The sequence below is a fragment of the Xenopus laevis genome, chromosome 9_10L (genome assembly GCF_017654675.1).
Source record: "Xenopus laevis strain J_2021 chromosome 9_10L, Xenopus_laevis_v10.1, whole genome shotgun sequence".
NCBI lineage: Eukaryota > Metazoa > Chordata > Amphibia > Anura > Pipidae > Xenopus > Xenopus laevis.
The window spans coordinates 114,115,483-114,131,699 of record NC_054387.1 but is presented as its reverse complement, the minus strand read 5'-3'; the positions used below and the strand labels follow the sequence as shown (position 1 = coordinate 114,131,699).

At 43.0% G+C, this 16,217-nt stretch overlaps 1 protein-coding gene across 1 annotated transcript in view; it reads left to right on the top strand.

The window, feature by feature from the left end:
• The window catches only part of usp31.L (ubiquitin specific peptidase 31 L homeolog), a 40,592-nt gene extending 32,101 nt beyond the window's left edge, over positions 1–8,491 (top strand). Inside the window, exons 14-16 of the mRNA XM_018236460.2 lie at positions 222–380; positions 956–1,108; positions 2,166–8,491. Of these exons, the coding sequence (XP_018091949.1) occupies positions 222–380; positions 956–1,108; positions 2,166–3,553 (1,700 nt within the window). The 3' untranslated portion in view covers positions 3,554–8,491. The remainder of the gene's footprint in view (positions 1–221; positions 381–955; positions 1,109–2,165) is intronic.
• The last annotated feature ends 7,726 nt before the right edge of the window (positions 8,492–16,217 follow it).

The following is a 16,217-nucleotide window of genomic DNA, read 5'->3' as shown; positions in this document are numbered from 1 at the left end:
GTCTGTTCTAATTGTTTGGTGTATTTATAAATGTCCTTGTAGTCCCTGTTCTTTGGCATAAATTATCTGTGGACCCTCCAACCCACCCATAGTCTCCACTGTCCACCAGCACTAGATGCAAGTGATGGGCGGTCAGGAATAGGGGTTGAGGCATATGGGAGGGTTCATGGGTCCGTACTGGACTTCCTCTCTATGTGTTAATGTGTGTTCATTTGTTTCAGCCTATTGTAAGAACTCTGTGGATGGCTTGTGGTATTGCTTTGATGACAGCGACGTTCAGTCCTTGGCTGAGGATGACGTGTGTGCGCCAACAGCTTACATCTTGTTCTATCAGCGCCGAGCAGCGGTCCCATCATGGTCAGCAAACAGCTCTGTTGCAGGTAACATACTCCAGATATCTGATATGCCAATGGGGCACACCGTGTTTATGCAATTAATTTGTGGGCCAAACGGATTTTGTAGTAAAGTAATTCTGAAATGAAATGTTTATTATGGACCTCTGTGTTATATGTACATATTCATATATTTGCTACTCCATCATCCAATTTTATTTTCAACACTATATAAGGCCGCAAAGAAGCTTTATCCTCAGATCTCCCTTTTTAATCAACCTGTAGGCTGGCTTTCTGTAATTTAAAAAAAATGTATTTGATTCTGTGTAGACCATTACAGAAAAAAAAGAAACCTTTATAAGAAGCATACAATAGAGGAAAGAGTTACAATTAATATGCATGGCATAAAGCAGAAGCAGCAAGAGCAGGCTCGATTAGGAATGAGAAACGCGGACATTTCAAAACACAGTGTGTATTGATTGTAACTTTTTCCACCCACTTTTTTTGAGGATGCCATCTGTTTGGGAATCTATGCATGTGTTCAAAAATAAGGTTAATTACTTGGAAGCATGAAAAAACAAAATGTTGCTTGAGCAGGTATTTAGTTTGGTTGTTTTTACCAGGTTCTACCAGCTCGTCCCTTTGTGATCACTGGGTTTCCCGTCTCCCTGGAAGCAGGCAGCCCAGTATAGCTTCTGCGGCCTCATCTAGACGCACGTCTCTTGCATCACTGGCAGAATCCGTGGAACTGACAGGGGAGAGAAGCGAGGATGATGGTGAGTAGTTTGCCTTACCGCAAAGCTGAATGAACAAGTGATACTCAGGTGTCCGAAATTATATTCACACCTACACATAAACAAAACCTTCCCACCACAGAGCGACAAACACCTTATGCTCCTACACATGTATACACATCACATTAGCTAAGAACGAAACATCTCTTCATGAGCTCCTTTGAGAAACATGGCTGTCCGCTTCTTCAGGCATTGGTAAGAGATAAGCTTGGGAGATCCTCCTTTCTACGTTAACATGAATTCAGGCTACTTCCTTTTTGCGGTATATCCACTGTGTTTCTGTAACCAGGTAGAATAGTTACTTGTGGAGAAATAAAGTTCAAAGTAAAAGGCGCCCCCTGATAGTATGTGGATCTGTAAGTATGTTACTGCTTAATAAAAGGGGGTCTGAATTTGGGTTCGACCACACCTTTAGAAAAAGATATTGCAGGTTGTCTGGGAAAAATTAATATAAAACTTGGGTAAGAAGTTTAAAGCTTGCTGGTGGAAAGTGGTCTAGAGCAGTGCTGTCCAACTTCTATGGTACCGAGGGCCGGAATTTTTCTAATCTACATGGTTGGACAGCCCTGGTCTAGAGTATCAATCAATACTAGGGGTGTGGGAGACACATACTTTGTAGTCCAGCAAAAATAAAAACTGTAATAAAGGTCTAGTTAAGATTTATTTTTAAATCTATTCTTGTTTGGAGGGAGCACATGCCCTTTTAAGTAGAATAACAATTACTACCAGAGCTTTAAGAGTCTCCATATTTCTTCAAACCTGGTTAACTAAAAGCATTTTGGCATGAACAACTTTTTTCAAGTAATAGATTTGTACCAGGCAAGCCAAGGATTAAATTCATGCAGCTCCATAACTACTCCATAAAAAACAGTCCAACAATCTGGTTTCTAAAACTGCACTTCGAACACTTGTGAAAATGAACACGAAAATAAGATTGGTTTCTCCAGTTACATCATGTACTCCCCCCAGTAAGTAATTATTTCATATAATGTTGTGGGGTTTTTAAACAGAATCTGACATTTCTTCTTTTCCCCACCAGGTGGCTTTTCCTCACGTCCATTTGTTCGCAGTGTGCAGAGGCAGAGCATGTCTTGTCGTTCCTCTGTCACTAGCCCTCTTGTTGTCAATGAGAATGGATTTCGGCCATCTTGGTCTCTGTCTGCAAAACTTCATCTAAGGGCAGCCACTTCCTGCCGTCATCCTTCCGACTCTCCCATCCTTGGATCGGCCCTCGGCAAGATCGGGGAGGCAGATGACAGCGTGTCAACCTCTTGCTTTGGAAGCCTCCGAAATCTGTCCGGCAGTTTCCATGATCACATTGAGGGTGGAAGACGAGAGCATCGAGCACCTGCTCGTGCACCACTTGCAGTAGCAGAAGGCGGATCACCCGCAGAGACAGTTCCCAAAAAATCCGCTCCTACTGAATCTTTTGGTAAGAGTGCAGCAGAACTTGTGGGTCGGAACCCGCTGCTGGATCCTTTAGACAATAATAATCATATTGCTTTTGTGGATCAGAGTGATTCAGTCAGCTCCTCGCCAGTTAGAGAGAGCCCCCAGAGTGATGAAATGTTAGGTAAAAAGACTGTAGCCAATAAGATAACAGAGCAAGAGAAAGCACCACGGGAAACTGAGAAGGATCAACCAACCACTGGCACTTGTGTTACTAATGGAAAGCATGCGCCTAAGAACAAAAAAGAAGTAAAAACACCTGTACGTCGTGCATCAACACAGCACCGGAAGGAGACTGGGAAAGTGCAGGATTCTCCTGTATCGACTTCTCAGCAAAGGCAAAAATCTATAAATTCCACAAATAGTAGCTCCCCAGCCCCTAAAAAACCTACTACATCTACCAGAAACTCTTTGGTGTCAACCACTACAAGTAAACATCGGGCGCCAGAAAAGACTCTTAGCCGAGAAGGGTCCAAAATAAGCCTGGTCTCAGACAAAGCCGCTGCATCAAAAGCCAGTAGCACTTCTAAGGCTGCACCTCACAAGGCGACCGAGGCTGCTGCAGATAATCGAGCTGTTCGAAGTTCTTCTATGGCCAGCCTCCGCACCCCTCACAGTGGAACCCGATCCAGTCTGAAGAGGGACAGCAAATCTGAGGAAAAAGGACTGAGCTTCTTTAAGTCTGCTTTGAGGCAGAAGGAGAGCAGGCGTTCAGCGGATTTGGGAAAAACAAGCCTTTTATCAAAGAAGGCCACAGGAACAAAAAGCTCAGGCCAGGAGAAGCCTGAGAGTGCTCCATCTTCAAAGGCCACTGATGTGGCTCCAAGTCCAAAAAAACATTCTGCCTTACCTGCACACAAAACCAAGTCTTCCCCTGACGAAAGACCAGTTCAGCCATCTCCCTCTGGGAAAAAGACTGCTGAGAAGTATCTAAAGAGGTTCCCTTCGACTGCAAAGCCATCTCCCAAAACTCAGTGACCATGGGTGCAGGGGCAGCTGCGTGAGCTTCTGGAAGCAAAAGGAATGCAAAAGAGCTGTCCCTGCTAACAGCGGTTGATTGGAATGTACACACTTTCAGTTCTTGGCCTTTTTGTACCTTTTGGGTTTGGGGTTCTTCTCCTAGTTATTTTCTCACCTATACTAGCTGCATGAACGTTTACTGTTGTTGCATTAAACAGCAAATCTGCTGGCTGGAGAGGGCCAAGCAAGCCACACCAGCGGATCAACCTGTTTTCTAGCTAGGACTTCTAACGCTCTCATGCCTATGTGAGAAAGGGGAACAGTAGCTCTCGTGAGAAAGGGGAACCTCTGTTTCTCTCGCCTATTTAAATTGCTGCTTTTATCTTAACTTCCTTACCAAAGCCCACCTGTGTGTCTGGTAGAAAATATTGTCAGCGTAAGGGTTGCTTTCCTCTGCTCTGATGTAGGAGACATACACAAGTCCTTGGGTAGAAAGAAAGGAGCTGCTTCATAACACAGCCTTGTAGGCTTATTACTATTGAGACATCACAATTCCAGCCATATCTCATGGTCATGGCATAGCACTACCCACCCAAGAAAATCTCATAACATTTAATCTAAAAGAAATCAGTGGGGATCGGCCTATTTTGTGCTAAGTTAGTTTCTCCTTTTAATTCACTATTAAGGGACTCTTGCCATATAAGAGGTGCTGGTCCTTATTCTGTGAGTTAATAACCATCCTGCCTATGTATCGAACGTCTTTGATCAGAAGATGATGGGAATTCCTAGGTGGCACATTTAGCTTCTCCAGTTGAGGTTTCTGGTGTGGCAGGCAGTGTGTAATTGATCCCTAATCTGTCTATATGGTTGTGTGTCTCTTTAGGGGACTTGATTAATGCTCAATAATCAAATTAATAGCCACACTTGGCAATGGACACACATCTCTCTGGAACACACAATGATAAGTGCAGCACATCCCATGCAGATAAAGGGTTACATTGTCCTGTAGTTTTAGCACATGCTTTTAAAGCAATCCAACGCTTAACCTTTCAACATGGCAGTCTATTTATTACTTGGCCATTGTTAAATGCCTGCTTCCTGGCCTTGACATTCTAACAGGCATCCTTTTTTCCACCAAAGTCGTATAGAACCGACAGGCATTCTATCCTACCATTCCATGTATCATTAACGTTGAAATCATAATATTCTCATTATCAGCTTTGAAGACGTTTTCAATCATATCTGTCCTATAAGACTTAACGATTCTTGTATAATTGCAGGCTGGTAAGATGCACTGAGCTGTCGATCAGATTATGTTCTCACCGCTTGGTATTGTTTCCAACCATGTGACTTTTGTCCTCAGAAGAGTTTATATATTTGATTAAGATGTTAACATTTCAAGGCATTTTTCATTCTCTCCCTGACCTTTAATTTAAACTAATTGCTCGCAGCATGCGTGCTGGTTTGAGCATGCTTGCTTTAACCACAAAAAAAAAAATCATTATTTAGGCATGAAGACTGCCTACCAAGAAGTGTCCAATTTTAACAATGCAAAAAGGTATTGGTTACGTCTCAAAAGAGTGGTTTTTAATCAGCCGTACGATTACATTTTTGGGTTGTTGTTTCTCTTCTTGAAGGGAGCACTCTGGTTTAGACATGAGCAAATCTGTTTAGATACCCTACGGCTGTGTATATTTTTTTTATTATCGTGATCAGTTTTAGAAACCATTGTTTAATCATTTGTCACGTGACGTGCACACACTTTGTTTTTTTTCTGCTTTCTGTTGCAGATCTCATGGCAAAGGCCCCTCTGTTTGTTTGTGAGCCATTGGGCTACGTGGCACAGTACTCAAAAAGTTCACTTTTGGAATGTATGCTGATAAATGAGTTGGCTCCCCTCTTATTTGACTGGACTCCCTCTTACCCGACAACCCCCTCCTGCTAGCTGAGCAATAGTTTTGCATGGCAACTTATTAATGTAATGCGCACGCACTTGTAACTATGCAAGCAACCAATAGGAATCACTTTGGTGCTCTTATGCCTAGCTAACTGTACAGTAGTTTGATGTGTGTTCTTGATTTCTCTATATTATATGTATAAAGTTCCAGCTGAATTAGGGCTTTAATCATAACAAGGTTTTTTTTGTTTTTGGTTAGTTGACCACTGAGCCTTTATAAGTTGTATATAGAAGCTTTTCGACTATCCTTCCCAAACACTAGCTGTGACTGGAAGTTTGCTAGTTTTGTTTGTGCGGGCACTTTGTTGCACTTTAAATGTAGATGAGAAAACAGTCTTCTAATAATATGGTCCTCTAATGCAAAGAGTGGGGTTGTGAAGCCTCAGCCGGAGATATCGGCACCCGTTTTTCTTTCTGTTGCTACATTTCCCAGACATACTGTTTCAGTGTAACCGTTCGTTATCTGGCTTCCAAACCTATAGCAGAGGGTTAGTATACACTCGATTGTACAGTAGTTTTCTTGGCTTTCATTGGAGGGCGCTCTGCCAGCCACACTGTCCCATTCAGAGGCAGAACATTCACAGGGATACCTTTGGGGGTTTAAGTTTCTTTTATCAAGACTTTTTTGATGCCCAAAATCGATCCTGTAGTTCAAGATGGAATTGCTGCCATGTCCTGCTTTTTTTTTTTTTTTTTTTTAAGCCTTTCTGCATCACCCCCTGTTTTTTTTCCCTTTTTCTCTGCAGTGTATTGGTTTCCCAGATCTGAGAGAAATGTTCCACTGATCTCCGAGCTTTCAGCCGCTACGGAATAAGCTGATGTTTTAATGCCGCGGATCAAATCCTTCAGTCTGCCTCTCTCTGACCTGTAGAAACCTGGGGCTGGGTTCTGAAGCAGATCAGTTCAATGGATTTTCTCAGGTGATGATCTCAATGTTTCCAAATACCTCAGGGTCGTGCTCGGGCCGCGCAACAAAGCACCGCATCCGTCTCCTGTTTGGTTGTGGACTGCAACTCAATACAGCGAATGTATAGAAAGAAAATGTATAGAAATAATTAGTGCTGCTTTCTCAAAGTCTTAACACTACAACGTGTGATCTGCTAAGTCTGTCTACCTGTGGAATGGAATCCTCCCTTATTTCCCAATACTAAAATGATGGGAAACCACAGAAATAATGAGTGGGACGACTGCAAATGATTTTTTTTTTTCGTTATTAGTTTTGGAAAACGTCCATCCAAAAAACAATCCATCATTACCGGCAATATTCTCGTCTGTCTATAACATGCTGCATGTTCTGTACACATCACCACTTTTAAAACATTCATGAAAAACTAGGGATGCACCAAATTCCATCATTTTATTTGTTAACTTTTTTATGATTCTGCAGAATCCTCCAATGGTGATTTGCAAGATCAAAATGGCATCAGTTTTTTTAGAGCTTTAAAATCACATGGTTTCCAGGTTTTTGGCAAAAATGGAACACTAAAGATCTAATATGAATCATGGGATTTGCCTAAGTCCCAATCAGGATCTTGGATTCGGTGCATCCTTATTGAAAAAACAAACAAAAAAAACCCTATTACAGCTGCTAGAGTGGTTCCAAGTCTATGGACTGGTGTGGATCCACCAAACGTGTAAGTGACAAACATGTTGCCTCACACACACAACTCATACATATCCAACGCAACATATTCTCTGGTCTAAGAGCAAGAACTTTTTGGTATGGGGCTACTGAAAGCAGACAAGCACTTCCTCTTTAATTTGACCGTACATGTTGTGTTGCATGGCTGCCGTCAATTAAGTGCCACTTTTTTACTGCCAGTTTTTTTAAAACTTTAATCATTTTTTTTTCCAAAACTTGGAAATTTCTTGACCTCATTGAGGGCCTGCCTGTGGGTTTAGAAGTATAGTAAAAGGCCCATGAGCCCCTGTGCAGATTTCATGCAGGGCTCTCTCCATGTTGCATCTCTGTCCCCAATAAAAAACACTTTTTGCATTCCTTTCATTTCCATGCATCTATACCTTTCAGACCCTTTGTGTTGGATTTTGAAAGACCTCATTGGTGCCCCAGGGTCCAGGTGCTATCTCCAATTTTGTAGTTGCTCCCCTGGGGCCTGTGTCACAACTAAAACCTGTAAAATGTAGACTCCAGCACTAGACTCCATCTGCTGTTCCTCCTACTCCCAGACTGACTGCATGTAGGCTTGTGCCAAGTTCCTTCTACAAAATTACTTTCTTGTGGGGATTGTTTATGATTAACATTTTTGACACTACCTGCATGGCTGTCCTAGCCTGACAAACGTTTGCTGCTAAATGGTGTGAAATGCTTATGTGCCATGTTCTGGGTTGATTGCATTCAATTAAAGCTTTTGTGCAAGGTCCATTTTTGGCACAGCAAGGCCCTGCACCCTTTAACTTAGGGACTGTGTGGCGTTGCTGTGTCCGTGAGTCTGATCTAAACCACATCATGTCTTCATTTTCCCTGTGGTGGTTTCAGGATAATGCTGTGTACCGTGTTCCAGAAGGCCCATCAGTTAGGGCACCTGCCTTGCCTCTTCTTTTACACTGATCCTTTGCCCCTGTAACATCCTATCTCTGCTCTATGGTGCCCTAAGCTTTTTGCCTTGGCACTGCCCCAATATTGGCAGTGTTCTCTGATGTCCTTGGCCTTTTCATTGGAACAATTCCTGTACCGTTTTACTACTCGTGGGTTGGGGCGGGGGTGGTGGAATGTAGCGAGTGTAGATAATGTTGAACAGTTTGAGCGCCTCCTTCTCTTTGGGAACACTGGTTCTTCAATGTGTCTGGCCTGGTGCATGATGGTGTCATTGCCTTTTATTATTTATTTTCATGTTTTATTTTGTTTTCCAGGTGTATGCACTTTTAATATGCAGAATTTATATTTTTTACGTTCAAGAATGCTTCTCTGTGGGAGACACGTTTGATAACCTGTAGTTTAAAGATATTATAAAGCAAAAATAAAAGTGCTAAAAACTAAACCATGTCTGTGCCGTTTCAAATGCGTTTGGAGAGACGCCCATGTACTAAAACAACCGGCTGTTTGCTTTGTCGGTTGCAGCAAAAGTAGCTGAACCACATCCCCCCATGTTTTCAGAGAAACCGCTTCTACCACAGCAAGATTCCTGCAGCAAACTCCGAATGGTCTACGACTTGGTTCAGCCATTGTACAATGCTGGATTCTCTAACCAAGGTGCTCCGTGACAAAAGCTGTGTTTGAATGAAAATTGGAATGCTGTCTGCTAGAAGCATGCCTTCAGGCTACGTACACAAGGGCTAGTTTAATTGCACTTACTGTGTGCCATGGGTGTGTATCACCGCAAGGCAAGAGTTTAGAGATTTTCCTTTACCAGGTAGGCTCTAGAATGTAGCCTATGGCTCTGACCCCCACAGGAGCGGCCATAAATGCTTACCTCTGCACTAGTAAACATGACCAGTGTTCAGCGTCTTTGCCTTCTCCCATGGCTATAGAGCTGCACGTGCCTATATATAACCTCTTATCAGGATATTACATAGTCAGAAGAACAATTCATGTGTTCGTTTGTCGATCCCCTGGCTAAGGTGTAGTCTCCTTTAACCCTAGAGAAGGCCAATATACAAGGCTGTTTTGCAGTATAACACCATTATCTGTGTTTAAGCAGCAACAGAATATACTTTTTTGAAAGTGTTGTATATTTTTATTTGTTTAACAATCCTTGAGAGCAAAGCACTGTACAGCAAAACCATAAATTAATAGTAACAAACAAGGGGTCACTGCAATAATAAGTAACAATAAGTGCATTATTAGAATTACAATTCACATAAATATAATATATAGTTACACTACAGATGAAGTGCTCGGTGTCCAGGAGATAAAAGGGTGGAGGACCCTACCCCATAGGGCTTACAGTCTAAATGGGGAGGGAAACTTACAGATACAATTCGGAAGAGTGTTAGGTAACAGGGTGTGACTTTGTCATATAAGTGTCAGTTCCCAGTTCAATTGTTATCCAGGTGCTCCCCGAAGTAGTCTTTGACATTGAAGGATTTACCCACGAGAGCTAACGGCTGACACAGCTTTATCTTTGATAGGGGGGAGCTGAGAGCACTGTGACCAGGCAGCCTTTACCTGGTATCTTCTGGGTGCTGACCTAAAATTTGAATGGCCATCGCAGAGGTATGGCATAATTCCCAAAGCTTCATGCTTGCAGACAAACGCCTGAATGTACTTGCCACTCTTAGGGCCCTCACACTCGGCTATTTGTTGCTGTGGTTAAATCCTTCATGTGTTCCACCACTGGAACAAGTTTTGTTCCATCTGCGTATGGCACTTAAGGTGGCCATACCTGCACAGATATTACCTAACTTCCTTCATATGCTTTTTGGTGCGTGCGTGGTCTGACTCTGAGACAAGCCGACCAATATCTGAAACAAATTTGGATATTGTTGGATCGTTGATCGGGCAGGTCGGAACATCGTCCAGGGTTTACCAATGGTCGCAGGAAAGATCATTATTGTAACATGTGGCCACATTTACAAGGGCCTTAATGAGCAAGGCCCATTCAAGAATCATTGCTGCTTTGTTACTGAGGTCCCCTGCAGGACAAACACCCATGTGTAAGGGCCACTTAGTGCCAGTATGGTCTCCATCATCTGGACAGTGGGCTTTGTCAGTCTGCAACTCCTCTAGAGGAAAGCCCATCAGTTCTGCACTGAATACAAACAATGGGGTTTTGCTTTATGTGAACCAACCAACCCATTGCAAATGTGTAGAATTCCCTTAGAAGGTGCTATTGCCTCATTTGGCTTTATATATTGCATTCCATTGGGTGAGAAAAGGTATTGGCCAAGGCAGTCAAATGATCACTATTCATAGAGATACTGTAAGCTTGGCGATGGTCATACTGGGGCACCTTAAAGGAACATGATTACCACATAATTCTAAAGAGAAAAAATAACAGTAATTATTAAACCAACCAAGGAGGTAGGGTTCCCTCTTTAGTAAGCCACACAACCTACTGGATATTTTCTCTAAAGCAGAAAGCCGTATATGCTTCTTAGTTAATTGGTTGCTATGGGTTATTAGAACTGGGGAGCTTTTTGCACCTACTGTATATTACGGACTATTTTTATTGGTTTCTTTGCATAGGGTTGCTGTGCTGCTTTCTGCATCAAAGTGTACAGGTTTCAAAGCTAAGTATTTTAATGGGTTATGGGGCTGTTCTCTGCCTATATCTTTGCTGTATTTTCCCTTTTTTGCTTCAAGGATCAGGGCATCTGTTGTGCAACTCCCTGCAGTCCTCCGTCCGTCCTGGACTCCCACCATCCTCCTCGGCTGCCTCAATTACCGGGAGCTGCAGATGAGCAGAGTAGAGACTGCTAGACATTGACATAAGGTGAAGACTTGAATTAATTGCTTTTCTATTCAGATATTTGTATTCTGCCCGTGAGTGCGTCCGTGAGCGCAGCGGATTCTCTCGGTGTCCGTGAGCAGCAACCTCTGGTGCCTTGGGGATCCGTGGCCTTGTAAACAGAACACGTTAAAGGGAAATGAGAAAATAAGAAATCCCCTGGCCTGTCCCGAGCTGCGGCCGATCAGAGGGATAATCTCCTGAGAAAGGAATTACCGGCCCATGAACACCAATCTGATTAACCACTGTGAGCACAAATGACTTGTGACAAAGCTTTAACCGGGGAAGGGAGAATTGGGACGTGGGAAATAGCGAACAAAGTCTGTGATACTCTGGTAATAGGCTGGCTCAGGAACCCGGCCTCTTGATTATTAATTAACACTTGGGCGTAATGGGGACACTTATCTAGCCCTCATTTGTTCATCTTGAAAGAACATGTGCTGCCCTCTGAATGGCACCGTTCCTAAATCCGTATAGCCGCACATGCACCTGCGGACAGTGCCAGGGAAATAGATTACCGAATAGGAAAGTTATAGACTAGTTCAAAAATTCTTGGAAAGAATACAATTGCCAGTTTATATTGGGCAATACACTACTAAGATATTGCCCCAGTCCCCAAGGCACCACTTATATATACTTCACAAAAATATCCAGTAGCTCAAAATCCATTTTTATTCAATTCACATATTAAATTGTTTACAAACTGACCTATGACAGTTCACCTTAAGTGTTTCGTACCCCCTGCAACTTAATCATAGGTGATGAACACATATGATTAAGTACCGGGGGTATGAAATGCGTAAGGTGGACTGTCATGGGGTCCGTATGTAAACAATTTAATATGTGAATTGAATAAAAATGGATTTTGAGCTACTGGATATTTTGGTGAAGTATATAAAAGTTATAGACTAGGGCAATGTAATGATCCCGCAAATTCTACAGCAAAAACAACTTCATCCAACAGCAGCTTCAGTTGGGGGAGATGCTCGATAACTATAAAAAAAAAAATAGTGGCACTATTATCTGGACTTAGATTTAAAATAGGGCCTGGCATTATAGGAACACAGCGGCCCAAATCGCCCTCCATTAGCTTAATAAATAGCGAGTGTCTATGGCATTTTACAGCAGCCCCTCTGGCATTTGCCAGTTCAGGTTTGAGCACAGGCCACACCAGGGGCTTGCACTTAGGGAAATCTATATACACACAGGAATGGGATCCATTATCCGGTCAAATACAAAAGGTCCTCTGCACTCCAGCCATTATCAATATAATTAAGGACATTGAGACACTTTGGGCCTCAAGCTACTAAAATGCCTTACCCTTTAAACAAAACAGGGATTGATTGTCCATATATTAGAATATATTTAAGATGGCCCACCATTATCCCAAAGACAATGGCATATGGGATTAGTTTGGGTAGACTCTTTCCTGTTCCAGCACAATAATGCCCCATGTACAAAGCCAGGTCCATACAGAATGGGTTTGCCGAGATGGGACTGGAACACTCTGATTGATCTACACAGAGCCCTGGTCTCAACCCAACTGAACCCCTTTGGGATGAGTAGGAATTCCAACTGTGATCCAGGCCCGATCCCCAACATCAATGCCCAATCTCACTAATGATATTATGGCTGAATAGAAGCAAATCCCACCAACAATGTTCCAACATCTAGTGGAAAGCCTTCCCAGAAGCACAGAGGTTATAGCAGCTAACCAACTTCATATAAATCGGTTTAATCCCCTTGTTTTGGGAAGTGACACTGGACAGACAGGTGTGTCTGGGTATTTTTGCCCACATTTTGTACCTTTATAACCAGTTTTGAGCTGTTTCTTATGCCTCAACTAAGCTGTGCTTTGCCCTGTAGACATAGTCATTGGCTGACACAGGCCTTTCCAGGCAGCAGTGAAGGAAACCAAGAGGAATTGATCTGCCATAAAGTAAAACAGGACTGTTGTTTTTGCCAGAAAGGAAGCAGAGACAGACATATGCCTGCTATACATACCACTCCTGGCACATAAACAAAAAGTGATTACAATAGTTACTTTACATAGAAATTAGGGGTGCACCGATCCAGGATTCAGTTCAGGATTCTGCCTTTTGCAGCAGGATTCGGCCGAATCCTTCTGTCCGGCCGAACCGAATCCTAATTTGCATATGCAATTGGGGTTGGGGAGGGAAATCGCGTGACTTTTTGTCACAAAACCAGGAAGTAAAAAATGTTTTCCCCTTCCCATTCGTATCCGGGTCGGTATTCGGCCGAATCTCTCGCGAAGGATTCAGGGGTTTCGGCCGAATCCAAAATAGTGGATTCAGTGCATCCCTAATAGAAATTAGTTATTATATACAGGCTAGGGTTGCCATACCTCCCAACATTTTGGAAGTAAAAAGAGGGACAAAAAATTTTTTCCCGCATGTAGCACAGCAATTTTTTGACCACACCCCTTTCTGTGGCCACACCCCCTAATTACCATGTTTGTTTTACAAAATTTGGCAGGTTATGAAAGTTTGAAAATATTTCTCCTTATCTAAACTGTGTTTTTGTGTCTCAAAATTGTTACAAAGTATCTTATTTGCACCTGTTCTGGGCCCTTTGCTAAAAGCCAATTAAGTGAGAAACTTTGTTTCTTTTTCTGGCTGTTCAGTGCAGAGAAAAGAGGGACTTTCCAGTAAAAATAAGGGACTGTGGGTTGAGCTGTCAAAAGAGGGACTGTCCCTCCGAAAAAGGGACAATTGGGAGGTATGGGTTGCCACCTTTTCTGGAAAAAAATACCGGCCTTCCTATGTATTTATCTTTTTTCAGTATTAATAACATTGGGATCAACATTATTTTTACTGGCCAGACCAGTAAAATACGGGGCAGGTGGCAACCCTAATACAGGCCTTAGTTCTGACGGCAGTGTCTTTTTAAATGGAATTGCTCCGGTGCAATGATGCTGGAAATGGAGGCCATGCCTGTGCATAAATGATGTATATGTTACCATTCACGCTCATGCCCAGGTCCGTGTACAACCAGGAGAAAAAATGTTTAAAAACCAGTGGCGTCGAGTACGCCATCCGCATGCTGTTTTATGTCTTGGAGCTGCCCGCTCCCCGGCAAATGAGACTTTTATGCATGAAACCGTCCCCTGGCGAGAGCGGCGGTAAATCTTGTAGCAGTCAGGCCTGCCTTTGATACATGGCTCTCATAAATTAGTCAGCCCATTATCGTCACTTAATGAAATCCTTAGTGGTAATTTCATGATCCTAATGTATGCGAAGCTGGGAGGGGAAAGGAGCGGCAGCCTCTCTGCCCAGAATGGATCTGACTATCAGACCCAGGAGAAGCAGATGAATGTGTTTGAGTCTAATGTGCTCCGACATGGAATGTGAACAGATGCAGATTTATCACGCCGAGAGATAAGCAACTGTTAATCCAACATGGGTTCTCATTAGGATTTCATCCCCTCCCCCGTCTTGCACTCATGCAGCCCCAGAATTAATGAATGAGCCTCATGCCCACTTAAAGGAACCGTAAAAACCAAAAAGTGAAGGTGTCCTAAAGTAATGAAAATATAATTTACTTGTTGCCCTGCACTGGTGCGCATGCTTCAGAAACTCTACTATAGTTTATATAAACAAGTTGCTGTGTAGCCATGGGGACAGCCATTCAAAGCTGAAAAAGGAGAAAACGCTCAGGATTAACAGCAGAGAACAGATAAACTCTGTAGCAATGGGATTCTACTGTGTGCCCTGCGCTTCAATGGCTGCCCCCATGGCTACACAGCAGCTCGTTTATATAAACTATAGTTGTTTATCTGAAGCAAACACATCAGTTTTGCCGGTACAGGCTTCCAGTACATTATATTGTCTTTCCATTAAAACACTTTCTTTTTTTGGTGTTACTGTTCCTTTAAAGAGCACCATACCTGCACTTGGGTGTGCCGTCACCTTAATCCATACATCAGTGAGTGTTATTTGGGGCTTGGTTTTTGCATAAAGCAGCTTGGATTGCGAGATAGTAATTAGAAGGATAAACAAAAGCGGAACAAACAAAAGCACAGGGCCTTTCAAAGATGTCATGTTACAAATGTCTGACACAGAAGCAATTCCCTAAACCACTGTTAAAGGGGTTTATTCACCTTTGAGTTAACTTTCAGTATGATGTAGATAGTGATGTTCTGAGACAATTTGCAATTTGTTTCATTTTTTATTTTTCATGGTTTTTGAGTTATTTAGCTTTTTATTCAGCAGCTCTCCAGTTTGCAATTTCAGCCATCTGGTTTGCTAGGGTCCAGATTTGAATCAGAGCCTAGAATATGACTAATAGATGGCCTGAATAGAAAGATTAGTAATAAAAAGCAATAGCAATAACAATACTTTCCTTGTCACCCATGGCAGCGATTCACCAATGGGTTAACACCTCCCTTCGGGCCAATGGACAGGAACCTCCCCTAGCAAGATAAAAGTGCCCGCCCCTCTCATACTCACTGTCTTTTTTTATCCTGTCCTGGGCTGATGGAGTCAAGGAGCGTGTCAGACGCAGTTCCCAGCAGCAGGGGGGCTCTCTCTCTCTCCATATTCCGCCCTACTGTGATGGAGGTCCCGCTGCTCCCCCTTGGCTGGGGTTAGCGAGGGAAGGCTGTGAGGTTGCAGGAGTAACCGAGGGCCGTGGCTCACCTCCCGCCTGTGCGGGTTAGGTAAACGCAGGTACACAGGGAAGCGCCGAGCGCACGTGTACCCGGAAGTGACGTCAGCGCGTATGAACGTAGTGACGTGCCGGTTGGAGTTCCGGCGTCAGCAGCAGGGCGCGCTCAGGAGCGCGTCTCTAATGGCGGAAGTCGCGGACGCCATTTTGCTTATGGGAAAAAGTTTAAACTGGCTGTTTTTGGCGCCAAAACACGCCAGGGATGGCGAAAATCACTGGGCCATGCATATTTTAAAGCAGGTATTCAGCAACACCTTTCTGGTATTGGATTTAACATATCTTCTAGCCAGGTTTATAAGGAAGTGTGCTTCCTGTTTGGCAGCCATTTGCAAGAGAGTTTTCAGAACCTGATTCATCAGATACAGGTATGTGCAGGAATGGGAGTTATTTTCTGGCATTTGAAGTGCAATCTAAAGGTGGTTCCCCTTTTTCTACAGCACGTTAATGGATTCAGGAATGCCGGGCAAGCCTCCTCACCCCAAAGGGAAAAGGGAAAAAAAAAACAAAAAAAACTCCAGAGAGAGAGACACTACAGATGGCTTATGCATATGTTTATTTTTGTCATTGAACAGCCTTCCTGCCTCTGAAAAAAAAAGATAAAACGCCAGAAAAAACAGCTCCAGCACAAGTT